This window comes from Bacillus rossius, chromosome 1 (genome assembly GCF_032445375.1).
Source record: "Bacillus rossius redtenbacheri isolate Brsri chromosome 1, Brsri_v3, whole genome shotgun sequence".
Classification (NCBI taxonomy): Eukaryota; Metazoa; Arthropoda; class Insecta; order Phasmatodea; family Bacillidae; genus Bacillus; species Bacillus rossius.
Genome location: NC_086330.1, coordinates 279,206,844 through 279,234,816, shown reverse-complemented (window position 1 = coordinate 279,234,816; position 27,973 = coordinate 279,206,844). Strand labels below are relative to the sequence as shown.

The 27,973-nt window shown below is 40.9% G+C and overlaps 2 protein-coding genes across 4 annotated transcripts in view; both read left to right on the top strand.

Moving 5' to 3' along the window:
- Positions 1–27,973, top strand: part of LOC134527637 (uncharacterized) — a 160,581-nt gene that overhangs the window by 85,624 nt on the left and 46,984 nt on the right. The gene's annotated exons all lie outside the window — the stretch shown is intronic.
- LOC134527636 (uncharacterized) lies at positions 29–27,847 on the top strand. The gene is made up of 2 exons (XM_063360490.1): positions 29–24,612; positions 24,704–27,847. Exons 1-2 carry the CDS (start codon positions 22,572–22,574, stop codon positions 24,955–24,957), a joined length of 2,295 nt encoding a protein of 764 aa, XP_063216560.1. The 5' UTR covers positions 29–22,571; the 3' UTR covers positions 24,958–27,847.

The window sequence follows — 27,973 nt, the reverse complement described above, 5'->3', positions numbered from 1 at the left end:
AACGCGCTCAACGCAACTGACGTACGCTGCCCACAGATAGGGAGGGCGGGCGGGCACGTATTTCAATTTGGGAGCCTCGCTGGAGACCAGCTCCCAAGCCCCGTCGGGCCGCCGCTCCTCAGCAAAGGCACAAGCAGTTCATTACCCGCCGGCGAGTGATAAATCACTGTTTAAGGCCGCGGCTGCAAGCGCAGGTCCAACTCGTGACCTTGGCATCTCACCACAGGTGTCCCGTGCGGCTCGAGTGGGGTAGCATAGTTGATTTGTTGTTGGCCTGCCTACCTTTTTTATATGTAACATCTTAGCTCTCGGTATACGTTAGGGGTAATTTCGTGAATGGAACAGAAGTCGGATGGAACGGAAATGTATAACTACGGTGCTGCCATCTGTGGCGGATGGTGCTAACCAAAGGACACAACAAACAAAAGGACACTTTGTAGTATTAACTGATTAGTTAATTATAACAAGATGGGCAGTAGTTTTACAAAATTCCTTGTCGATAAACATGTGCAAAACTGATGTTTAGTACTTTTTCAAGTCTTTTTCGCTTTTATCGGGGCCGTTTCATTATATAATGTATTATTTCGTTGTGCTTATAAAATGATTCAATAGTCGACATAGCTGCTCCGACAAAGAATTATAGCAGTGGGTGCTGAAACTACGTGTGTTTCGCGTCCAGAAATGTAGTTGAAAACACAATTTTCTTATATTTATCACGCTCGGCATTGTTTTAAACAATGTTACGTTAATTTTAATCTTTTTCAGGTTTAGTATTGTAATTGTAGGTATTTGCAACATGAGAACACACGAATTTGCTTGTTACCGAGGTTAGATGTTGCACATCTCTGGCGAGTACTGAAAGACTCACTGACATGTTTTTTATGTTAGATAATTACCTCGTCAACGAGTACCAAACAGAATTAATTTGAAATTGTGTAGTTTTTTGCAATATTGGAGAAAATATTTTTTTTTCGAGAATATCTTGCCGCTCTTTAGATTGCAATCAGATATGCCTGCACCAAATTGTTCTGTCTCTTTAATTGGCGGCCGTCTGCAAGAGACGCTACTGTCTTATTGGCACAGCCATTTAGGACACGTTTGCTTCCAGCACGAAATTGCTGTGATCGGTGTGTTTCGACAATTGGGGTGTAGTTGAAAGATACTCGACCAGTCACTGAACACAGACGATGCTTACAGTGTTTTATTCACACACAACTGTTCTAGAAATATTATTGTTTTTATCTTCAATGGCAGGTACTTTTGCTATTTTAGAATATGGAGTAGGCTATATCTTTCAATATCTAGTAAGTATCAAAAATTCGTGCAAGGGGAAGAAAAAAGATGAATAATTTACGTCTCAAATGAACAAATTGATATAGTTCATTCGGAATAACTTCAAGGGCTGCTTGCCTACTTTCATATACTCTCTCTCTTACTCTCTCTCTCTCTCCTACCCAAATAAATCCACCCTTTCTATGCAGGGAGCTTCGTTCCGCACACTTGAACACGTCACTTCTGGGTTGTAAAGTGCGACAGTCCTTTGTTGCCCTTGGATCGTTTACAGTTGGAGTTACCTGGCTTTTTTGTCTCTCGGCATGTGAAGGGTCCAGAGGCGCCCGACCACCAGGTCCTCAGGTAGTGGGCGATGACGCGGAGGTATGCCACCTGACCTCGGGGACAGCCACGCCTCGTGGTCCTCGCCGCCACCCCTTGTGGCGCTTCCACACAGTCAAGTTTGGCTTCGACCCGCTTCCTGATTGTCCGTGAGTCCGCTCCTTTGACGTCACTGAAACGTCATAACGTCTTGTCGGCCAAACAACTTAAATCTCAGAATACTTCCAAATTTTCGTTTCGGACACGTTTTAAATTTTCTCATCTGTGATTCTTCAGTCTTGATATTTGAATTGAACATAAAATGATAATTATTACATAATTTCTTGGAGACCAAAAACGTATATTAATAAAGTTTTAACACCGAATAATAAAAATTAATATGATGCAGGTAAATAAAATCTGTAAGAATAGAAAAAAAATTAATAAAACATATTAACTGAAATATTTCAAGCACTTGAAAAGTGAGAAATCCCTTTCAACGACACTTCCGATTTTTATTGCATGAAATCTTTGCAAAACACATTGTTCAGTGAATTAAACCTCGAAACTTTATAGTTGGAGACAGTGATTTTATGCGAAACATTCTAATCGCCCACTAGGCTACAATACCGTATGTCTGCATGAGCAGTTTGTGCCATATGATTGGTGGCCGTCTGCGAGAGAAGCCTTTGCTTTATTTGGCAGGGCCAATCATAAAGCGTTTGCTTCCGCGTAGAATTCCTGCGATTCGTGTACCGACAGCGTATGTGTACCTCAAAGAAAATCAACCAATCACGAAACACAGACGACGCTACAGTGTTTTACCACAATAGTCTGGGTTATTTTCCTTCCAAAAATCACTGTCCATAAATAAAGTTCTTCCATATTATTATAGCAAAGTTCACCAACAGTTGCTTCACTGGTATTTGTGTGTTAATAGCTGAAATTACTTCTCCCCGACCTCAAAACATTAATATCATGTTTCGAAATCCGATTAGTGGAAGTGTTCCTGTGCAATGCATGAGAAACAAACCACGAGCACGCGTGAAGTCAAAATGAAAACTACGTTTCATTGGCTGTCACGCCAGCTAACAAGCAAGAAGGTAGAGTGAAGAGCGAATAGGAGCGCGGTTTGCAGCTTGTCGACTGCGGAGTGCTGTCGTAACTTGGAAACACACATGATATAATTTACAAAATCATGTCAATTTTGTATAGTGTGGTTCTAACTCGCTATAGTACTAAGTTAAGTTTTTATACCTTTTGATATTTTTTTAGGTTGTGTGTTTCTAAGTTATGATACTCCTAAGTTCTGTATTTCTAATCTATGGCAGTTATACTTTTTCTGTTTCCAAGCTATGACTGTACATAGTTGTGTCTTTCTAAGCCATTCCTAGAGTCCCGCAATTTCGCGGATTCGTCTGGCCTCAGGGTAGAATTCAAAATTTTATGTGTGCTCCACCAATGCTTGCTTGACCATTGGTTGAGTTCTTAGTGAGAACATTCTTATCCTTGTTATTTGGCTCTACCTGATTCACTTACTTCTCTCCTAGCTGGACATCGTTGGCTCACGGTCGTAGAGGGGCGTGTCCAAATATCTGCGGTCCAATCATGACCACAGTGCGAGAGTGTTGGAGTTTGCATTCTAACTTGTGACTTAAATGAATGCGCGAATTTTCCGTATCTTTAGCTATGCCAGTTTTAAGTTATGTTTTTCTGGGCTATATCTGTTGTAAATTGCGTTTTAAAGTAACGCGGATTTACTTTTAAACATTTGAGTTGAGACGTACTGAGTTATGCGTGGAACTCGCCTGCCGCTGCTGGCTGTATTCTGTGAGTCTGTGTTGCTCGTAGATCCCTAAGAATGCGCCCCTTTGCAGCCCGCCCCCCACCGCCCTTTCACAGGGTGTGTTCTGTGTCCCGGGCCTGTCAGGGGCTCCCTGGGGGCGGGGGGTTACTTTGTCGGCGGCAAAACCAACACCCCTGCCGCCCACTAGTCCAGGAACAGAAATGCACAAACCTCTGAAAAATTTGTCGGAAACAGAATTTCAGCACTGTTATGGAGTCTCTAACAAGGTCGTTGTTTATAGTTTGTGATGGTTTGGGTGCAAAACGTACCAATAGTTTTTCGCAAGTGAACGAAATTCATTGTCGTGACCAAGGTCGTTTTTCAAATGGTTTTATAAAAAAAGTATCTTTTATGAATCTTATTTTCAAGCAGTAGTTTCCCAGTAAAATTAAAATCATGCGCAAATTTTAGTGTATTCTTCATTTTAAAAAAATGTATGTTTGCTGTAGTAAAAAAAACCAAACGATAGTTAAAAAAATACTAGTTTTTACTTGAGTAATAAAAATAGTGTTCAAAGGTAACAAAAAAGAGTCCAAATACGCAAGTGCTAGCAACCTGCAAACGTTGGTACGCTAGAATAAACACGACGTGTTTTCAAGAAATACGGTGAACAAATTATTATAGCAGCAACTGCAAGTGCAGCAACTACAGTGTCAAGTTTGAACAAGTTGTGACTTGTCAGCAGGCTTCCAGAGCCGGAAGAGCGAGGTCGTGTTTAAAGGGCCTGTCGCGCATCGTGGATAGAGATAAGCCCGAAATTTTGCGCTTTAGTCTGGCCTCGGGATAGGCGTGCTAACCCATGTTTGCTTTCTCGTTGGTTGATATCTTAGCGAGAACAATTTTATTCTTGTTAATTGGCGCTACCTGTTTCGCTTACTTCTCTCCTAGCTGGACATCGCTGGCTCACGGTCGTAGAGGGGCGTGTCCAAATAACTGCTGTCCAATTATGATCACATGCGAGAGCTCGAAGATTGGCATTCTAACTGGCCATGGAGAGTATTTATTCTAAAGGAGATAAGTAGGGGCAGGCAGTTTTCTCGAGAAAAAAAAATCTGAACGTCTATTAGACTGCAACAATGTGTCTGTCTTCTTTGTGATTGGCGGCCGTCTGCGAGAGAAGTTGTGCGTGTGCCTTATTTGACCGAGCCATTCTGGATTGTTGTTGTAACACTCACTCGACATGTACCTGAAAGAAACTCACTCACTCCACTCACCCACCCAATCATGAAACAAACACACACGATGCTTTCAGCTAGTCTCGGAATCTTTTCGCAAAATATGCATGCCCTTAGGGATTATCTCAAATTAGATATCAGCATATCACATATACACAACTTTGTCATCGGTTCACGGGTTGGTTGTTTTTGTAAGGTGGCAGGCAGTGGGCGCGGGGCAGCAAGTACCAGGGCACTAGGAGAGGACGAGAGGTGTTGTGGGCGGGCTCTACAGCTAGTCGTTAGGGTCAGGCTGGCAAACATTGTCTCAGTCGCATCGCCTGCCATCCCTCCGTCCCCCACCCCCCCTCCACACACACACCCTCCTTGCACTGACCTCAAGAGAGACACAACCGCTCACTTACCACAACATTGCGCCACGAAGAGCTTCTACTATTAAGTGCTGTTCCGGAAACATACAGCTGGGTCTCACACGCTGTTGTTCATTTTACATTCACTCGTCATCGCTATAAAATAGGGGGGAAAAAAATTCTGTAATCTTGCCAAGAAATAGGTTGTAATACTACAAGAAATATATTGTAACATTGTAGCAACACATGGTTATTTTTTGCGTATATGAAATACGTTTTTCGAAATAATACGAAGTATTTCTTACGAAAATTGGCTCATACTTTTAAATTTTATTTGATGTTTCAATAAAAATAAAATTTTAGACCATTTAAAAGATGATCGAATATTCAGTAATTGAACTTAAATTTGTTTTATTATGATTAATAACGTGCGCAGTTAATTCCGGAAAGTTATTCAGGGGACGGTTTACAAATAACTTTAACTGTTGGAAGTACTGTGACAACACAAACCCAGTAATTCTGCGAACAATCTTTTGTAGGGATACAGTTGTTTTCATGTAAAAGTATTTTATAAGTATCTGTAATTTTACATTAACATTTATATTACATTTACAATAACAAAAAATTACAATGTAGGTAACGTGGTTTTGTGTTGCCTAGTAGGCTAAATTTTTAAGTGTAAGAGAAGGCTTAAAGCCTTAATTTGCCATAAAGTCTCTGGTAAATAAATGAATATGTGTAATATAACGGGGGTAATATGTAATGCAAGTTATAATAATTCCGAACACTAGCGCGACTTTCACACCAATTATTTTTCACTAAATGAATGTAAGTTGAAATTATTTTTGACAGAAAAACGAGTGAAGAGTGGTATCGTATCAAAATTTACAGAAATTAAAAATTAATGCTATAAAAAGAAAATCATTAATTATCCATGTGTGCCTGAGCATTAATATTTAAACTTACGGTTCGGCTTCACGCGTTATTTTGAAATCTTTCAAATTATCGGTATTATTTGGATACATTTTTCATCTGATCATTTGTAAGACAAGAAAGCCAAGAAACCAATATTAAAAAATAACGAAATTCGTTTGATCAAACCATATGCCATTTGGCCAGAGGGTTAATTAAATACCGCAGTGGCTAATAAACAACATAAAATTATTTTTATGTACAAATGTGTGTGGAGTTTAGCCTGACAACGGAAAATAACGTGAATTTTCCAGGCCTCCAAACAAAATTTTGCATTTAACGATTTCATGTGTCACCAACGAACGTTCTACTTTCAGCAAGCGGCAAATGAAACATCTACGTTCCACTGCTTAGCTGTAAACTGGAATGTGTAGCCACCTGACCATGTTTGGGAAAAATTATTGGCAGATTAAGAACGAGTTTTTTTTTATGCGTTTACTATATAAGGAGCGACCTGAAAAATTCGCACTATCTTCTAGCACCGTACTACATAAACAAGTTGGTATCCTGCGTTCATTTGGCTTCTGCCACATTTCAACTTCGGTTAGGATTGCTTTTGTTTTTATTGGTTTCTTGTCCTGTAGATCGTGTATAATTAGAGACCAGAAAAATTCGCGGTTTCATTTCGCAATAGGCTAGAATCCAAATGTGTTTAACGTTTTGCTGCTTCAGTGATTGGATTACAGGTTGTCTGAAGGACTCTCAGCCAATGAATAATCCTCAGCTAAATAAGTATCGAATCAAAATAATTTTAGTTAGTAAGTGTCACGAGTCAGTAGCCAATGAGCATATGTAATTTGCCCGAGTGCATAGAGGATCCTGGAGTCTATCCTGTAGGTCACTGAATTCGCGAATTTTTCCGGTCCCTATGTATAATAATTATCTCATGTTTATGTCATTAAATTTATAATTGTATATATTCTGCCAGCCTGTCTACAAAATACGAGCGTTTTTTTAATAAGTGCCGTTTTAAAATTCTGTCGCTGCGGCGCTGCGGTCGGCATTCTGCGCATGCGGGCTGTTCACCTACAACTGTTGGCCAGCCACAAACGCCATTACGGAGACATTCAGCCGTGTTTACGTTTGTTTGCGAGTATTTAAAATGCCTGCGCCGATTGAGGATCTCGCCAACTGTGAAATAAGCGCTGTTATTCGTTTTATTAGTACTAAGGCGTGAAAGTGACTGAGATTGATCGTCAGATCAGTAAATTGTATGGAGAAAACTCATGACCAATGGTATGGCACGAAAATTCGGCCAGAGCTTTTAAAGATGGCCGCACGAATGTTCATGATGAGGAACGAAATGGGCGACCTTCTGTCATTGCTGACGATTTGGTGCAGAAAGTGGCAGATATTGGTGGAAATTATGTAGAAAAGTTTTAGGTATGGATTTTCATGTAAAAGTAAAATGTTAAACAAAGTCTACTTGGTTTTTTTTATTTCAAAACCGTAATTACTTAAAAACAAACCTTGTAATAACGCAAACTTTGGAAGTTACTAGTCATCAGTTGGAGCCAATAAATAAAGACCTCAAACTTAACGTTTTATTTGGCGACAGTAGTATAGGAGATTGTAAACGATCGTACACTTGCACGAGCCTGGTAATGGATCACAGGTTATTTGAAACACACTGAAGGCTAAGAAGCTGCATCTTGTGCGACCCGGGGAGAAGGTGAAATGTGGCAGCGGCCAATGAACCCATTATCATTGGCTTGACTGTACACGTGTTCGTGGAATCTAACTTGACATCCGGAACTAATGCGAGTTTTGCGGTGAATTTCAATTGGATGTAGATGAAAGCTGTTATTTCACTGGAATACTTCTCAGTTACGTATAGTTATATACTATCACAAACAGTGGCGTAAAATCTGAAGGAAAGGGGGTGACGTTTGTTTGTTGATAACACTTCGAAGACTTTAGATAGAGACCGGAAAAATTCGCATATTCATTTCGCGGTTGGTTAGAATTCGAATAGTTTTATCTTTGATCTGCTTCTCTATTGGTCCACATTTTATGTGAAGAACTCTGAGCCAATTAGAAACCATAATCAAATTAAGTACCGACTCACAAGCAACCCATATTAGAAATCTCTGAAGCGAGCAACCAATGAGCAGGAAACTTTTGCCCAAGCGTGCATGAGATTGTGGAGTTTATGCTAGAGGGCATTGAAGCCGCAAAGTTTTCCAGTCGTTAACTATAGAGGATACAACTTGGCCCAATAGATTTTTATTTTTTAAATTTTGGTATGTGTCCCTAACAACTAAAGGCTGGCCACCCCTATTCTACGTCATATCTTTAGTCTACAAAACTTATCGTTTGTGAGAAGCTATATGTTAAAATAGAGACAATGGCAATTGCGCTGTGACGATAAGTAGGAAACCAGAAATTTCGCGGAATCATTTAGTGTCAGTCTAGAATTTGCAGTCCTTTGAATACTTTAACAACATTAGCTTTCTTATTGGCTGATTTTTACTGCAAAAAAACCTGCCCTTATTTTGAATGAATCGACAAGATTTGGTCGCTATAGAGACAGCTGGTATTTGATTGGCCTACTTTCGTAAGGAGATCGGTCTTCTCCAAGGTAAAAATGTAACCACAGAAATCTGAGCAATTTTAGGGTATCCAGCGGTATAGTCTGTGTCATATAACTTGTATTAAATTCGATAGTTCTCAAAAGTAGTACTAACAATTACGGACCGGAACAATTCGCATTTTCAGTTACCACTAGGCGAGACTCTACAGTCTTGTGTATACTCGGACAAATGCCACCTGTTCATTGGCTAGCGACTAGTAGGACATCTCAACTTGGTAGCCTGTGAATTGGCAATCCTTTAGTTCAGGGGTACCAATTCATGAGTATATCCTATTAACTGTGTGTCAATAGCGGAATTAGCTTAAACATATTTTAATTTTATCCTAATGCGAAATGAATCCGCGAATTTTCACGAACCTTGCCAATGGAGACAGGAAAAATTCGCGGATTCATTTCGTGATATGCTAAAATTCAATTGATTATACATTATTGCTTCAACTGATTTTGGTTCACTGTCCATCTGGTGGTATCCTGGCCAGTTAAAAACTTTCAGTCAAAGAAGTGTCGAATTACAAGTTACCCAGTTGAGACGTCTCACAAGCCAGCAGCCAATGAACAGACGACGCGACGTTCGCCCGAGTATGCAGAGGATCTTGGAGTTCATCGTGGAGGCAGTGGCGTAGCGTGCCATCTCGGCGCCTGGGGCGGGAGACCCATTTTGCCGCCCCCATTCTATAGGTGCTTAATTAAAATTAAATTTCACATGCAATGAGGTACCTTTTATTGAAGTTAAAATAGGATGAGCGGTTTTACAAGCGGATTCTACGGGCCTTATGAGCAGCGAAGTCAGAAATAACTTTGTCAAAATCAATATTAGCAGCCAATTCTTGTTCCATCAACAATATAGCCAAGTTTGATAGTCTAGCGGAGCTCATAGTAGATCTGAGGTAATTTTTTATTAGCTTCAACTTCGAAAAACTTCTCTCACAACTTGCAACACTAATCGCCAAAGTCAAATATATACGAATCAAGATGACTATATTTGGAACCGAAATTCCGAGATTCAGTTTTTGAATGAACTGGAGGAGCTCCAGTGGTCCTTTACCACTTATATCTTCCTCTGATTCAGAACAGGCAACAACAACAAACTGCTGAAGACGCTTCCGCTCCATCTGAAACTCGTCCTTGTCGATGTCTTCTAATACATGGGAAAGATCGCACTCGAACTTGCTGTCCAAAAGTTTCGCTGGCATCAAAAATCCGAACTTGTCCGATATTTCTTGAATTTGCTGGAATCGAGTCGTCATTTCTTGAATGATCTTGTCGAATGATGCGATAATCTCGCGACGGATTTCCTGTTCGTGAGACAAAGCTGCATCTTCAGAAGATTCATCGCCATGCATGCGTTTTTTCCTGCGAATTCTTCTCGTTTTGAGTTCGATTCCGAGTTTTTCGCAGAGAGTCTTAGCAAAGTCAATTGCTTCTTTCACGAAACGGTCTCTACTTTCCACTAAGAGGGTTTTCAAAGCGCAGAGTTTCTGAGCACACTTATCCACACTTAGTCCTCGTTGCTGCAGGTAAATCTGTGCGTCATCTACTTCAGGTAGCACTGCAGCCCAAAAGCCAAGAAAATTTAGGAAGTTAAATGACTGCATGGCTGTCAGGAGAAGACTGGCTCCCGATCTTGTTTTGGAAGTTTGAGATGAATCTGTTAATTGTTCCAGTACCTCAAGAACTACCTCAAACTTATTTTTAAGCATCTTGACAGCTACATTTCTAGCGCTCCAGCGCGTTTCAGTGACTCGTTTTACTGCTTGACCTGTGACGGCAACCAAAGCGTTCCATCGAACAGTTGATGCGGAAAAGAAGGCAAACAGCTTCTCCAGAGGTCCAAAAAACGTCACGGAATCCACTGATTCAGAAGCAGCGTGTACCCCAGCCAATTTTAGTGAGTGGTTTGTGCATGCAACGAATATAGCTTTCGGATTCAGTGCTTTAATCCGGGCTTGAACTCCATTGTGGATCCCTGACATTGTGGCAGCATTGTCATATGCCTGTCCTCTCAGATTCTGTATGTCCAGTCCGTCTGATGTTATCTTCGCGATTATATCGTTGCTGAGATCTTCTGCATTTTTTCCTTTTGGTTCGAAGAAGTCAATGAAAGATTCTACCACTGCGACTTTTTCTCCTTCGATATGTACGTATCGCAGAACCTGGCTCATTTGGTCATTGTGGGAGATGTCTGGTGTACTGTCGAAGATTACGCAATAATATTTAGCTTCTTGAATACGACGGATGATGGTGGATCGAACTTGCTGTCCCAGTAAGTTTATAAATTCATTCTGGGTTTCTGGAGATAGATACGAAACTGAGACTCTTGCTCCCAGCTTTATCTTTGTCAGGTGTTCCATTAGAAGAGGGTCGTATTTAGCTAGGAGGTGCACTAACTTCAGAAAGTTCCCGCGATTGCCACTATCATCTCCTCGAATGTCTTCTCGATGTCCTCTGAAGGCCAGATTCTGTTTGGCTAAGAACTGAATAATATTCAGCAACCTGTACAGTACATCCCTCCACTTCTTCTCCTCACTTTCGAAAACTTCTTGTTGTTTCTGATCGATGGTTGCTTTACAGTTCAGGCGAACATCCAACTCCTTCCATTTCAAGAAGCTCTGTTCATGGCCCAGGCTATTTTCATGGTCTCCTATTCTTGGATTTAGCTTCCACCATTTGTTGAATCCTTCTTCAGATGCGAAGTTAGAGCCTGAATTGCCAAACAGCTTGCAAGAAAAACAATACAAGGATTGCTTCAAAGGCGAGTACACCATCCATGTTCGGAGAACCTTTTCGCCGTTAGATAATGGTTTGTAGAACCACTCTTTGGATAGTTTTCGGGTACCGCCTTTCATTGAAGTCCCTGAGCGAACAACATCGGCAAATTTGGAATCGATGTGCTGTACTGAGTCAGATCCGCGACGTACTAGAAGCGTTCTTACTTCGTCGGTCATAGGAGAAGGCCAGCAACCTACATCGTCGAGATTCACATCTTTGATTTTGGCAGGAGCAGAAGGCACGATTTCAATTATGTCTTCTTTGGCAACATTCACTTTTTCTGCAGGCTTATGACTAGATGCTTGAGGTACTTTTGATGAGTCGACTTCGTCTTGACCCTGCTCTGTGGTGGGACCAGAACTACTTCCAACTGCGACGGCAGGTACGTCTTCTTCTTGTACCTGTAAAATGAGTTATGTATTCCCATGAATATTGGCCTGAGGACACGTTCGAATTTCAAATAAGTATTTTATCTATCACAAAACAAAAGTGGTTTTGGTGACGGCGCGGTTTGCCAGGCTTATAGGAAAATTTACAAACAAAATTGATTTTGTATGGCAGCTACCATTTTTAGAGTTTCCCGGTAAAAACTGACTGAGTAAGCCATGTTATAGATGTTATTAAAAGATAAAATGACGAGAAATTTGAGAAAAATCGTTGGCGCCATTTTTGAGCTAAATGAAAAATTATGTTTTCTTTGTATGACAGGTACCATAAATAATCAAGTTATCCAAAAACAAAAAAAAACAAAAATATTCCTAGACTACTACCTGATTTACAAAACATCCCCTATTGAAGTTTTAAATTCAAGTAGCAGGACAAAATTCAGTCGTAAACTTAAAAAGATGTACCTTAACTCAATGTAATTTATTTTAATATACTCCATACTTTTTAAACAATTATCAATGTTCAAACAGCTATTAGAGCAATTTTAAGTGTATTATAAAATAAGATTTAATGAACGAGTGTGACTCCGTACTCGCAGACAAACCTAGGTGAATAGGTTTTGCGAGACTAATGTAAGAAATATTGTAACTTTTGTAAACAATAAATAAATAATAATTATAAATAACTGGAGTAATTCTAGGCCATGCATGATTCTAGATGGAGGAATCATATACCTACTTACACTGGAATCACTTCCGCTGCTACAGGATGCCACCGAAGACGTTAACGTGGCTTTCGAACCAGAAATGGAACTAAAATATTTCAGTAATGCACCTTGAGACTTCTTCGCATCTGCTTCTTTCTTAGCCTTTTTTTTTGCGGAATCCCGCACCGCTTTCTTTGACTCTTTTCATTTTCAAAAACTAGTTCAAAGATTGGGTAAAGTTCTAAATGTTTAGTTTTAGAAGATTCAACAGTATTGTTACGATTTCCCTGCGGGTTCGTAAAGGATAGCCCAATTAAAAGATTTTATTTCACACACACAGTTTTACTTATTACCACTACTTGTCACTTACAAATAATCTTCTAAATTAGCAAATAATTAATTAAACTTAAATAAATGTCAATTCCGCAGTTACTCGTTCAATACACCTCGCTGGGCCGCAACTCTGGCGCAACTCTCGCCGCAGCACCCCTCGTGGGTCTCCGCCGCGGGACTCCGTCGCCGCACTCCGCCGCCGCCGTCACACCCTTCGCCGAGATCCCACTCGACGACTCGCTCGCAACTTCCACTCGGGACTCCGCCGCGCCCGCAACTCTATCGCCCGGAAACTCCCGACTCCACTGAACTCACTCACTCCCTGCCCTGGAACCTTCGTCCAAGGACTTCGCCACTCTGCCGCACCCGCGGCACTATCGCCCGGATCTCCGCCGCGGGAGAACTCACTCAGTCTCCGACTCAGACTGACTGACGTCCTCGGGCCTACCTCCTTATATAGCCCTTGGGTTCCCGTCCAGAACAATCGGGTATGTCTCCGAGATATCGCGCGACCTTCGCCGTCGAAATGTCCAGAAACGCGTCGTGAGTCCTGGCGAAGGACGCGGCGGCTGCTCAAAGAATGCCGATAAACGCAACAGCATCGGGTTCCCACAAAATGCGCCGATAAACATGTCTTGAGTCCTTTTATGCCGCAGTGCGGCCTTTTTTAAGTAACTCGATCTGAGGCAGATGCGCGCTGCGACGGTCAGGATGTTGCGAGATAGTATGACACGAGATACCAGGGAGACGATGCGGGTGGAAGGGGGCGCAGACAGGCCGAACGAGCGCGGCGACGCCAAGCACTGCAGCCAAGCGCGATCGTAACAGTATTTAAAAGATCGAAACACAATCAAAATGACTTTCGTTCCGTATCCGAAACTCTCGCGAAACAAACATACGAGTAAAGCGTGATTGCGTAACGGTATTTCACGATGCACTAAAACAAACAAAGATCAGTACTGTAGCATGTGTGCTACAGCTGCTACCTTTGATAATGTTTATGTTGGCAGAAATGGTTAACGTATTTTATTAATCTTTCGGATGCCCTGGTAATACGAGTTATTTTGGATTTAAGTTTGTTATATGTTGCTTTAAAAAAGAAATTTGTAATTATTGTTTAGTCTTATTATTTTTAAGTTTAAGATTTTAAGTTATTAAATTGGTCTGGAAAGTTCGAGGACACTACCGAATATGTTGGTAATCGCTGCGCTAGACGGCGCGCGAGCAGAACAGCTGATTGTGTGACGTCAGGTGAGACGGGCGAGCGGAGTCGCCTGGTAGGCCCAGGCGGGCGCGCACGTGAAGTAAAACGCGGGTTGGCCATGGTGATGGTTCCACATCGAAGTAACTGTATACGAGTGTTCCTTTTTGAATATGAACGGGGTTCATTTATATAATTTAGAACGCTTTGGTACGATGAACGCGAGTGGTTGGTGAGGCGTGTGTGAATATCGCGAGGATTTTCCAAGGATGAATTATGTGCGCCGAAATAAACTCCAAGCCGGTATGGCGAAGGATTCGTCATATCCGTACAATTACCTGCAGCTACGGTAACGTATAATGGCAAGGGTTTGCCATTAAAAACACTCGTGAGCAAACGAGTGTATTTGGTGACCGGACATCACGACGTCAAAAAGCAAGTAGGGGAACCTGGGGCAAAATGGGGTATCTAATGGTTGGAAGGTAATAAAAGTAGTTAGAAATGTTACAAATTGATAAATTTGATGTAAAAATGATACTTTAGTCTATGAAGAATAACTAAATCATAAATTGAAAATTAAAAATTACTATTGATTTTAATAATCATTATTTAAATGAGAAAGTGCATTTTGCCCCATTTTGCCCCTAGTATGGGGCAAAATGGGGTATAGTTATAATAAATTTGGAAACAAATAATTTGAATTTTCCAAATAAGTTGAATAAGTTTAATATATAGTTAACATTAAGCATTAAATAAGAGCATACAATTATGTTGAATGAAAAGACATAAATTTATGGCAGTTAGTGTGCACAGGGTTCACAGATGTGAACCACTTCGTCATCATCACTGTCATTACCAGCACACGAATTGTGAGCCCACTTTAAACATCTTGAACAACTTATCCATCCTTCATTTGACTTAGAATAAAAGTCATTGCAGTACAGGCACTCCGCATCGTCATCTTGACTTTCTTCACTCTCACTTATTGAGCACTTGAGGAGAGGAGACTTTATGTTTTTCTTTCTTTTCTTTTTTTGCTCATCTAAATTGAGCTGTTTCTGTGCTGTTCGTGTCAATTTTTTGGTCTTTTTATTCTGGATGACAAGTAATTCTGCCTTATAGGGAGATGCAGTAAGAATTGTTGTTGTTCCCCTTTTACGTGTTTTCCTCTTTTCGTCTTGTGCTACTTTGGGGACAGGTAGAACATTTTCAGGAGAACAATTTGGGAAAGTGAAGAGAGTAGCTCTACTTTGAAAGGATGTTTCAGTCAAGGGCGTTGAAGTTGCTGTTTGGAGTTCTGCATCTGCCGAGTTAGAGCACCCTTCTTGAGGGTCATCTGTGGGAGGAATTTGCAGAGGTGGTACAGTGCTAGGACCATCAGCTAGTAAACCTATGTCAGTGGGATCTGCAGGAAGAAAATCTACTTCAGTGAACACATTCCTATCAACAGGCCAGATCCCAGTCTTCCGAAAACCACTGATGGCAGTCAACCTAGTTGCAGCCTGCAAGTAAGCTGATTCAAACAGAGATGCAAGCTGAAATAACGTCACTACGCGTCCAGGATGAGAACGCAACCATTTCCTCACTTCATCTTCGTAATACTTGCTGAGGGGCTTCATGAATGTTACATATAGTGGTTGTAGACTATGTAACAGTGAGGAGGAAAGCACAATAAAATAACACAATTTTCCCGGGCTGTATCATTTAGTTGAAGGTTTTTAGTATGAGATGCATGCCCATCAAGCAAGAGAAGCACTGGTGATTGTTCGGATGCTCTAGAAAAGATAACTAATTTATTAAACCATGAAAATAAATTATTCCTTTGTGATCTATCCTTTATCTTCAGCCTCAGCCCATGATCCAGGAGGTAGTCCTGTTTGAAACTCTTGTTGCATCCTTTTCCTTGAAAAGATTAGCATAGGTGGTATATAAACACCAGCAGCCGAAAAACAAATTTCTGCTGTTACAGTTTCCCCTCTTTCAGCTGAAGTCACAGTACAAACCTGCCGTCTACCCCTCTGAGAAAAAAATCGAGAGTGACCTTTGGAATTAACAGTGATTCCCGTCTCATCAACATTATAAATTTTATCTGCAGTGAGGCCATATTTGTCAAAAACCTCTGTTAAGAGATCAAAAAACTTCGATACTGCTACTTTATTGAAGCCCATTGCACGTGCCGCCGATGTAGCTTCAGGTTTTCGACGAGAAATTTCAGGATGCCTTAGAATTTCAGAGACACAGATTTGTACATTTTATGTAAGTAGATTTTTTTAGAATAAATAATCTACGCAGAATATCATAAATTGTCATTTCAGTATTTAGTTAAACAACCATGGGGCAAAATGGGGTAGTGGGTACCCCGTTTTGCCCCTTGAGAAACATTTTTGGTTACAACCTTCTAGATAAAAATGTACTGATCTAAAACATTAGATGGCATTCATAAATTGTCGCTAAAGACATGCACATTTTAATTAGTAAAAGTATAAATTTTTAATAGTTAACTATATTTAGTTACCTCGGCTGGAATATCACGTAAATATTGCAAAGCACACAGTCTGAAACAGCATACTGCCACTTCTAACGAACTGCAAACAACAGGATGGCTCCGGAAACGCTGTGGCGCTGTGTTTCACTTTGGAGTTTAAGTTCCGTCTACACATAACAGGTGGTAGCACGTTATTGACGATAAAATCGTGGTACCCCGTTATGCCCCGCTTCCCCATTCTGCCCCAGGTTCCCCTAAGTGCCAGCCGTGCCACCGCCCCGTTCACCCCTTTGACCCCTGGTGCGAAACTATAATTTGTGGATTTTTGGGATTTAAATTAACGGACTAATAAAACTGAAACAGGGATTTTACGTTCAGCGTGTTTCACCCAATCCCTGCCAGACCTAGAAGAAAAAAGGCGTCGACCGTTAGAAAATGACTTAACTGAGAAGGGCTTGTAAACCCATAATTTGTAATTTGCTAAATTTTTGGTATATTTATTTGCATGTTAAGGTGTGTCCATTTTTTTCTAGATTTCGCCTATGTTAATTGGTATTTACAGCGGTGATACGCCCGGTGCGTATCTATATTTGTATTTGTATTTGTATTAATATGTTCTTATATATTTTAAATGCCTTTTTGGTAATTATATTTAATTTTCGGAGCTCCGAAGTATATGATCAAATTATAATTTTTGGGGGGAATTGTTAAAGTATTTTTTTAGTATTATTATATAGCTATTTTTATAAGTAGTAATAGGGTATGTATTTTATGATGGATGCGCCGATTTGTGATGAAACGATTTTATGATATATATATTTATTAAATGTTGTCATATAAATTTTGCGTCTTTTTAACTTGCTGCCTCCTCTCACTGTTCGCAACCTTATTAGTATTTTTTAAGCCTGCTATTAGTTTGGGTTTTAATATTTTTTTGGGTTTACCTGCGCTCGCGGTACGGGGCAATATATGAGTTTTACTGTGTCCCGGTTTGCGGAAGTTGTTTGGTTTGCCCTGGGTTAAGGTCAAACTTTACAGTAGAATGCGTAGTACTAAATTCAATGAGTGCGAAAGAGAGGCATCGACACGGGCCGACGCGTGAAACAAAATATTTTGTATGAGTAATGAACATAATAAGGAGTGCCGCTCAACTCAGCTCGCGCGCCGTGATGCGATGTTGCCGTTCGTATGTAAACAAACAAACATTATAAGAGCTCTGTCAGTGATTTCGCAGTTTTTCTTTTAAATAAATATTAAAAAATAGTTGGTGCGCAAAATGTTAGATAAAAATGGAACATTAAAGTGTGTCTGACACATGTAATGAATGAATCATAGATCAGATCTCAACCCGCTTCACCGGCGACCCGCCCCCGCGGGCTGCCGCCCGGGGCGGGCCGCCCCCTCCGCCCCACCCACGCTACGCCACTGCGTGGAGGTCACTGAACCTCGCGAATTTGTTCAGTCCCTACTTACCAATGGTCTGCTTAAACATCGACAATGTTGTTCGGTCAACAGTTTTTGAAAACCACGTCGTGTGGTTGTCAGTGTTCGCAAACAAACAATACGTGATGCTCTGAAAGTGACAGGAAATGGGTACCGCTGTTACTACTGCGCACTGTCGAATTAGAGGCAAAACCCAACACCCTGTACCGGAATGAGTACCTATTCTCCGCTCCGACACACCTACCAGTTTTCTCCTTGCGTGCTACGCTCGCCGTCCCTCCCCTACTCCCCTCCCCCCCCCCCCCCCTCTAACGGTCGCTCCTAAACTCTTTTCGCCCTGCGGTGGTATTTCAGTGTCGCGGACTGGAAGCCCGAGATTCACCGAACCCCAATCAGTCATCGAACATACGTGAAGTTCGCTACTCGCTCGTGCATCTTTGCGATCAAATTATATACTTATGAAAGATAAATGTGTGCGTGGAGTCCCCGCGCGACAGAAGTAAAACTTCTTGCTTATTAGGTATGGATTAGTTATTAGTATTTATTTTATTGAACATGAGATAATTGAGAATAGTAAGGATGCAGGCATGAACTCAAATGAAAAATGCTTTTTTTTTTCCGCGTCCTGTACCTACCTCTTGCATTTCGTTCACTGGCACTTTTTGGCGCCTCTTTTGGCGGTTTATTATCACGTTGCCTTTGATAATACCTCTTATCTGCTTCTGCCTTTTTATTATTTTGAAGCATTATGTAAAATCACGATCTCCAGCTGAATAAAATGAAAGAACAAAAAAACCCACTTCTCTCTATCTTACAAGTATATAAGTCCTTTAGACATTTTAAATCACACTATTCACATAAAAAGGAATGATACTTATAAAGTTAATTGCACAAATCAATAACTCTTTTCCACACGAATCAATAAATTGTCGATAGTTTTAATCAAGTAAAAGAAATATTGTGGCGTCAATCGTTAACCATTACGAAAATTGAGGAGTAAAAAACACAAGCAGCGTTACGAGAATTCCGTATCACTGCTGCGTAATTTCTACCTCTCCCCTGCCGTATCCGCTCCGGCCGTTACAACTAGCAAATAGCGTTACAGTTGGCGCTGACACACATTCCTCTATCGGTTCCCCTACCACGTACCTGACTATTCCCCTCTTGCGATCGGAATTTTCTTAACGCTCGAAAATTGTAGCTCCCTCAGCAAAGAAGTTTGACTTCTATAACCATTTTGTAAGAATTCATACATGTTCATAGCAAACCAAAATTTTTATTGAGGCGTAACATCTTAGCTCTTGGTATACGGCATTTGGCGAGGGTAATTTCGTGAATGCGACCGAAGCCAAAATAAATGTGTAACCATGGTGCTGCCATCTGTGGCGGATGGCGCAAACTTCCGTTTACAAGAACAAAAGGGGAACTTTATAGTTTTAACTGTTATATGAAATAAAATTTATTGTCAAAAGCCGGGGTTTATTTTTTTTCAAGTCTTTTTCGCTCTTACCGGAGCCTTTTCATTATATATGTGGTTTAAAATTTGGGTCTGCAAATCGAATGATTCGATAGTGGACGTAGCTGTTCCGGCAGCGAATTCTAGCCGCAGGTGAGGAAACACGCGTGATTCACGTTTCGAAATGTAGTTGACACAATTTGCGTATATTTAATATGATCGACATTATTTTTGAGAAGTCAGCATATTATTTTGTATCCAAGTTTAGCATTTTAAGTGTATTTATAACATGAGAATACATAAAATTTCTCGTTACCGTGGTTAGGCGATACACATCAATGGCGAGTACTGAAAGACCCGCTCACGATATTTTTTTTTAATGTAATAAACTTAACCTTACCCATTATTACTTTATAAACACTATTTGAAAAAGAAATCTCGCGGATTACTCGGGCGTCTGACTCGGAGTCAATGAACACTAAGATTCTCACCACGGAAGCACCGGGAGAAAGAGGTGTGTCGGCCGATCCCGGGCGCTGATTGGTTGGCGCCTGGAGTCACGCCATGCGCGTGACGTCACGCGTCTCCTCACGGCGGAGAAAGCGCATGCGCTCTTCCCGGTGCGCCGTTTATTTCGAGATGGTCGCCTGACTAGGTCGCCAAACGTAGTGCAGACCTCCAGGTGTTGCCGCGTCATTTACATACCGCTCGAGATTTATTACAACTGTCTGATTACGGACAGCTTTTAAGGGCCATTGCGTGTTTTTATACAAGTTTCCTTCCATGTTTTCGTCTATAACGGGCATTTTTAGGACAGTGAAAAAGGTCAAAACGGGTGATTCCATTGGCATTAATAATTCATTACTAGAGACCTGCAAAATTCGCGGTTTCGATGGCCTTCAGGATAGACTGCACATTCTCCTGTACACTGGGCAAATAACGCAAGTTCATTGGTTGTTGACTTGTAAGTCGTCTCAGCTGGTTTGTCTGTGATTCGATCCTTCTTTCCTTAAGGGTTTATAATTGGTTGAGATTCGCCAAGATGAACAGTAAGCCAATAGCAAAATTACCTAAGAGGTATATGTGTTTGAATTCTAGCCTATCACCGAATGAATCCGCGAATTTTGCAGGTCTCTATTCATTACACAGTATTGCAAGTGGTACAGGGACGTGCAGGGTACTTCTGTCTTTAGTGTTCCGTCACAGAGTGCTAGGGTGACCGCTGCAAGTCTCGCAGAGGCGCGTTACCGACGAGAACACTGCGCGCCAGTTCTGTGCCGGGCCCGTAGAGGCTGCGAGGCGTGCGATGCGCGAGCCAGAGTCGCCCTTAGCGCCCCCGCGCTGCTATAGCTCGTGCGCCCGAACAGGCGGACACCTCAAGACCGCTCTGCTGGGTGGTTTGCGAGGAGTCACCGCCCGGATGACGGGTGGGTGGTGAGTGCGGCCACCCGCCACCAGGAGTGCGTGCGTCACTGGGTACAGAAATACAGAAGTGAATTAAAAGATGAAAGCGGACCTCGCATCCAAAAGCCCACGCCACCAAGAGGTGGACTCTTTTCTGCCCACGCCAAAACTTCATTCATACCATCCTCTGTCTCGTATATTCCTATGATATTAGTGCATGACTTATTGCACCCCGCATGTCTGAGCCCAGGGTTTTCCCTGTGTCTATTCAGGTTTTACCTGGGCCCAAATAAACAGAGTTTTAGTCCAGAGTTAGGATATGGGAGTTAGCCATAGCTGGGCAATCCCCTCCTAGCACACGATGAATGCGACCCTTCCCTGCGTGGCTAATCCCATCATGACTAGGCGTACAGGCTTCGGCCTGAGGCACACCTGGGTCCCTCCCTAACCCCGGACGCCTCCTGCAGATACCCTTGGTTTTAGTTACGTAAAAACAGGGGCGGGGGGGGGGGAGTTATGACTAACAATTTCTTGTGTCTCTACAGTATGATGAACGCTGCGCTATCTCTACATATCAATATTATCTCATGGTTGTAATGACAGGATTCTAAGAATTTTTTAATTTTATGGTTATAAATAATAACATAAAGTGTTAAAGGGCAGTTTAATAGTATAAAGTTTTATTTTTTAAATACTTATGCGCGGTGAAAATTCTGCAATGTTCAGATGTTCACGAAATAAATATACAGGGTGTCTACTGGTCACGGAAGTCACGGAAGTCATGGAAAAGTCATGGAATTTGGGGTAGGGTCACGGAAGTCACCGAAAAGTCACGAAGTTTGGAAAGAGGGCACCGATTTTTTTTTGTGGAGAACATAAATGTGATGTAACTCGCAAAAACCTCTGGAACACCTGTTTACTTGCCCTCCCTTAGATAGAGATAACGGCTGAAATATCCATCTTTCTCGCTATCTATCTCACTGCGCCGTCCGTAGTGTTTTTTCTTTGTCAAGTGCAAGCGAGGAGAAAAGAATACCGATCGATTACATGATGTAACAAACGTACGAGAACTATTGTGTACGTACTAGTACAATGGGACCATATATCTTACCAACAAGAGCAAACCCAAACATTAAGTGTAGGATAATAATCGTGTTTGTACCACGTGCGAGTATCGTGGGACGCCCAGGGCTGACAAGCACACTTCGAAAGCTGTTGCGTTGTTAATTATTTATTTAAGGAACAGATATATCGTTTCAGCCCTTTTTTTTATTCAGTGAGGATGTAAGGTTTTGTATGTAGGAATATGTTTTTTTTTTTTTAAATAATGACGCTGTAACTGCTAGACTGGTTCTCACTTTCACCTACGCTTCGATCAATGTTGGCAATATGTTATATGCTTTGCTCTCACATGAAACAACTGCGTTTGTTTGGATTATTCGCGGACGGTATTTTTTGGTGTCCTTGCAGTTATAGTTTATTATGTTTCAGCCAAACATAATTTATAATTAATAATATGCCGGCGTACAACAGTTTGGGGAGGTTAAGTTTATTTTTTTTTGATTTCGTGGCCGCTACGTTTTATGACGCATTATTTACAATTAGTAAACGGCCGGCGTTTTTTGTAATGATATTTCTTTGTGAAAGAAGTAGAAATGGGCCCCATTCTCACTAATTAACAATCGGTAATTTATTTTTTATTAAAATTACAGTGAGTTGGTTAAGTGTGTATATTTTCATGTAGGCCAATCTGTTTTAACCGCCCACAAGGCTCAATAGTTGTAGACTGCCCCACGGTTCACTATGTTGACAGTTTTTTTTAATGAATGAAGTGTTTGTGTAACAGTTTTTTTACAAGATGCCGGGTAAGTGCCACTTCCAAGAGATGTGGTTGGAAGAAGAAGGATGGAGAACTTGGCTGAGAAAAGGCAAAGATAAATTTTTTGGTTTTTGTTCTCTTTGTAAAAAACAAATTGATGTGTCCCACTCTGGTGTGAATGCAATAAAAAGCCACGAGAAAGGCAAGAAGCATAGTGAATTTTCCAGTTGCCTGAAATCTGGAAAACAAAAAACTCTGTCTTCCTTCAGAGCTATACCCATGGATACTGACGGGCCTTCCATGAGTGTTCCTCAGGCTAATACACCCAGTCCATCTTTGCCAGAACCTAAGCCTAGCACGTCTGCTTCTAGCCAAGAACATACTGCTGAACCATCAAGGCTGTCAACTTTCCTAGTTAATGACAGTGTGACAAAAGCAGAGATTGTGTGGGCAACTCACTGTGTTTTCACACATGCTTCATCCCGCTCGGGAGAATTAGCAGTGAAGCTGTTTCCCATTATGTTCCCAGATAGCTCTCTAGCCTCTAAAATGAAAATGCATAAGGATAAAATTGCATACAGCATAACATATGGACTTGGACCCCATTTTGCGAAATGTGTGTCACATAGTGTTCAGAAAAGCCCATTTTATGCTTTGTCAATTGACGAAAGTTTAAACGATGTTTGCCAAAAGGGGCAAATGGACATTGTTGTAAAGTATTGGGATGCAGAAAACAGTTGTGTTTGTACAAAATATCTGACATCTGCTTTCCTGGAGCATTCAAAAGCTGCAGATTTGCTCAATAATCTTATTGTATGCATTGGAGAAGCTGACCTGTCTCTAGGAGGCTTGGTGCAAATTGCAACTGATGGACCCAATGTTAATTTGAAACTGATTTCCGACCTGAAAAGTTACATGAGATGTACTCTTGACAGCGAAAAAGAAATCTTGGACTTAGGCACCTGTTCATTGCACATTGTAAATGGTGCATACAAAACAGCTCATGCAAAAGTTGGTTGGCAACTTAATGAGTTTCTTAGAGCACTTTACAGTCTTTTCAAGAACTACCCATCTCGTCGTGCAGTTTATCAACAGATCACTGGCTCCAGAATGTTCCCGAAAAAGTTCTGTGCCATACGATGGACTGAAAACTCATCTGTGATGAAAAGGTGCTCAGAAATTATTCCACATCTGAAGAAATACGTTACAGACAAAGAGATTGAAAAGAATCCTCCAAACTCCCAGAACTTTCATGTGGTAAAGAAGGCCTTGTTGGAAGACCCAGTACTAGAAGCTAAGCTACATTTCTCTGCCATGATATCTGAAGAGCTGGAAGAATTTTTGACATGTTTTCAGAGAAACGATCCCCTACTGCCTTTTCTTTATCAAGAAGTTTTCCAGTTGATGAAGAACATTGCGAGTAGAGTGTTTACAAAATCTGCAATGGAAAAGGTTGTTAGTGCATCCCAGTTAAAACATTTGAATGTCAAAAATGAGACTGACCTAAGAATGCCAGATTCTATTGAAATTGGTTTTGGAGCAACATTTTGCCTAAAGAAAGTAAAAGAACTACACTCTCTTAGATTTAAAGCAGATTGCAAACAGTTTTTGTTACAGTTGTTTTCCAAGCTTGAAGAGAAAAGCCCTTTAAGGAAGCGAATTGTGCTTGGGTCCACTTGCTTATCTCCTTCAGTGATTGTCAAAGATGTCAGAACCTCGAGGGCCAAGATTGCCATTGAAGAACTTATTTCTCTCAATCACCTGTCACCAGCAGATGGGGATGTTGTGTTAAGAGAATATGCTAAGTTTTGTGCACTTCCTGAAGTTCTGAAAGCAACAAAGTTCTTTAACTGGAAAAAGGATAGCCTAGATAAGTTTTTGTTTCAACTGCTAAGCTCGGCAATGGAGAATGCCCATAACCTGTTTGTTTCTTTCATTCAGCGTTTTTTGATTTGCTTTCATGGTAATGCAGCAGTTGAGAGAAGTTTTTCTTTCAATAAGGAGTTCTTAGTGGAAAATCTTCAAGAGAAATCTTTGGTTGCCCAAAGACTTGTTCATGACCATGTGTCTTCTCTTCCAGGTGGGTTTAAAAATAAATGCTTTCTGAATGTAAGTTAGACTTAAATATTTCTTTATCAATAATTTTAAATCTCAAATTTTTTATGTTACAGGTGGAATTGAAACTTTTTCTCATACTATATCTAAACAGATGATTTTAAACTTCAGAAATGCTGCATCAAAAAGAAGAGATGACCTGATGAAGAAGAAGATTAAAGAGGATGAATCTGTGAATGCAAGGAAAAGAGCAGCACATGAAATTACGCTCTTAGAATTGAAAAAGAAAAAAGTGCTGGAAGAAAAGAAAGAAGAACTCTTAGAAATAGACAGGGATTTGAAAAAACTTAGGAACAAAATATGTTTATAAATGACAGACTATATTTCAAATACCTGTTAGTTTCGCCTATTTATTTATTTGTAAATTAAGTCATTATCGATTATTTGGATTTATTTTTCATTACCCTCCAAAGCTGCTTAAAGTAAAACTTTTTTAAGGTCAAGTTTAGCATTTTAAACTGCATGTGATCCCATTTATTTAACAATAAGCTTAACCGTTGATAAGTAAACTAGACCTATATTCAATATCCGTTTTAATTTAATACAATTTTTAGTAAAAAAAGTCACCAAAAATGACAGAAAGTGGGCTCCAAAAGTCACCAAAAGTCACTGATTTTTGGAAAGGAAGACCAGTAGACACCCTGATATACACGGATGAATCACGCGGGTCAACTTTTTTTTATTATAGAGATCTGAGACATCCACAGATAGCAGCACCATGGTCACACATTTCCGTTCCATGCGACTTCCGTTCAGTTCACGAAATTACTCCCACCAAATGCCGTATACCGATAGCTAAGATGTTACACATAAAAAATATTTAAAGTTACGTAACAAGCCGGGTGGTGTGGGTCTGGCAACAGAGGACTCTCGTGTACTCTGAGCGCGAGGCGGACCGCGGCTGCAGCCGTGCGCGTCACGGAACAGCGCTTCGTGCCACCGCTCCGTGCAATCGCGCGAACCACGCGCCGGCAGTTCGCGGCTATCGGCTGCGAGGGGAAGCGAGATAGCGGCGCGCTGCGGCGGAAGTGGAACCACTGCGAAGAACGATCTCGTGGAGGAACACGTTGCGGCAGGGAATCCCGGGGTTCGTGAAACAGTTCTCCGCACTTAGCTCCATTGCGTGTGTCCGCAGAGTCCGCTACACAGTAAATAATTGTCTGTACTTTTACAAACATTTCCTTTGGAAAACAGTTTCCAAGAAATATTGTGTAATGCTACAATAAATATATTGTAACTTTGTACAACACATGGCTATGGTTATACTTTTTTCGATATGAAACTGATTATTTATTACCCAAATTGGAGCATAAATATTTATGTCTCAATTGATATTTCAGTTAAGAATTTTTTTTTAAAGCATCGAAAAGATAATAGAATATTCAACAATTTGACACTTTTTGGTTGAAAGGTGCTTATTTTGTGCGCAGTTAATACTGGAAAGCTATTCAGGAAACGGTTTACAAAAAATTAACTACTGGAGGTTTTGGGATAGCACAAAGCATAAATGCCCGGGTAAGAATCCGAACCCAGTATTACTGCGAACACTCTTTTGTAGTGATACAGTTTATGAATAATTATGTCTGTTCCATTCAAGAAAACAAATAACAGAAAAGCGATAATTCCTTCGTATTGCTCGCAAAATTTGCCATTTAAATTAGTTCGTAACATAGCCGAGAGTTATCACGCACGGCATTATTTTAAAGATATATACCTTAAATTTTGGGTCCAAGATTCGTATGATAAGTGTACTTGCAACATCAGAACATATGAATTTGCTCGTTACTAAGGTTAGATGTTATACATCTTCAACAGATCGTGTCTGTTCGAGCTGGTCAGCTCCAGCCACTTCGACTGGACCAGTTGCGAACACAGGTAGAGTGCGAATGTTGACTGACAGTGGACAAGTTGGCGGACGCTACGACAGTTGACGATCTGCTGATTGACACTACTACACTCTATTGACTAACATATAAACCAATGTGGCGGTAGTGTACTCTAGCAGATGACAAGAAAATCCAAAATGGCGGATTAAAGGTGGCTGCAATTACGTCATACCGGTTGACGTAATGTATATTTCGTGGTAGTAGTCAGTCTGGTCAGTTAGAATTGTTTGTAGAAATCATTGTTTATTTTGTTGGCGGGATTCAAACCAGTTCCTAAAGCTCAGTTGAGACCAAGACGATGATGTCGCCATGAGCATTCCTGCATCGCTCGTGTAGTTCGTGGTCCCGCCACTCCGGATGCATAAGCGCACGCAGGGAATGCCAAGGCCTCGCGAGGTGCGCGCGACGACCAAGGCTTTGTTCGCGAGATCACGAGATGACGTGCTCTCCATACAAGCGTCGCCCCGACAGCCGAGCGCTTATGGCTCGTTGCACCATTCTGCTCTTCAATCTGCGATCCAACGATCGTGGCCCAAGAATGATCTATGGATTCATTCTTCTAAGCGTTGCGCCAACAAATACTGGTACTTGCGTGAACAAAAGTTCATATTTTCCAATCTGCGACAACAGGTAGCAGCAGTGTCGAAGAAAGTTCAAGTGCATTTCTATTGGTGGGCTGGAACGATATGAGTCGCTACAATCGACTGTGACTGGATGAACAAACGGTTGATGCGATTTCCACAAGACATATATTTGCTGCCTTATCTTTTGAATTTTAAGAACAACTGAAAACACACACTGGTATTTAAAGTTAATACAAACCGTAAGTTGAAAATATGAATAGGTTTTGACTTAAAAAAAGCTTTTATTTTATTTGGAATGTAATCACATCGAAATAAATTACTAAAACATAAAACTAAAATATATCAATCTTTCATACGTTTGAAAAATGGTAGTTCACGCGAGAAGAGGTAACATTTTTGATACCTACGTGTGTTATTTATATTATCTGCAATTGTATAAATAATACTCTAATGTTTACGTCTAATTAAATTTACCTACATAGTCCGTGAAAATGCCGGGCACATCTGCTGGCACGGTGTCAAACCGAGGTCACTGCCGTGAACCAACCAGAGAGTCTGCTCACATCCAAGTACCAGTGATCTCCACTGAGCGCTCACAATTCAATGTTGCAACAGAAAATGTGATTGAACGATGACCAAACCCGCTAATGACTCGAGATCTCGCCTGAACTCTTATGGTGAAACTGGCCATTAGTGAGGGTACATGATATTTTATCACTCTCAAATAGGTTGGGGGGGGGGGGAACTGACGTTACATGCTTGGTATTTTCTAGTGCACTCGTGGACAAACAGATGGTATAAAAAAACCTGCAGCAATGTTTGCGTTTCCTGATCGGTCGAGTTTCTGTCGGATGCA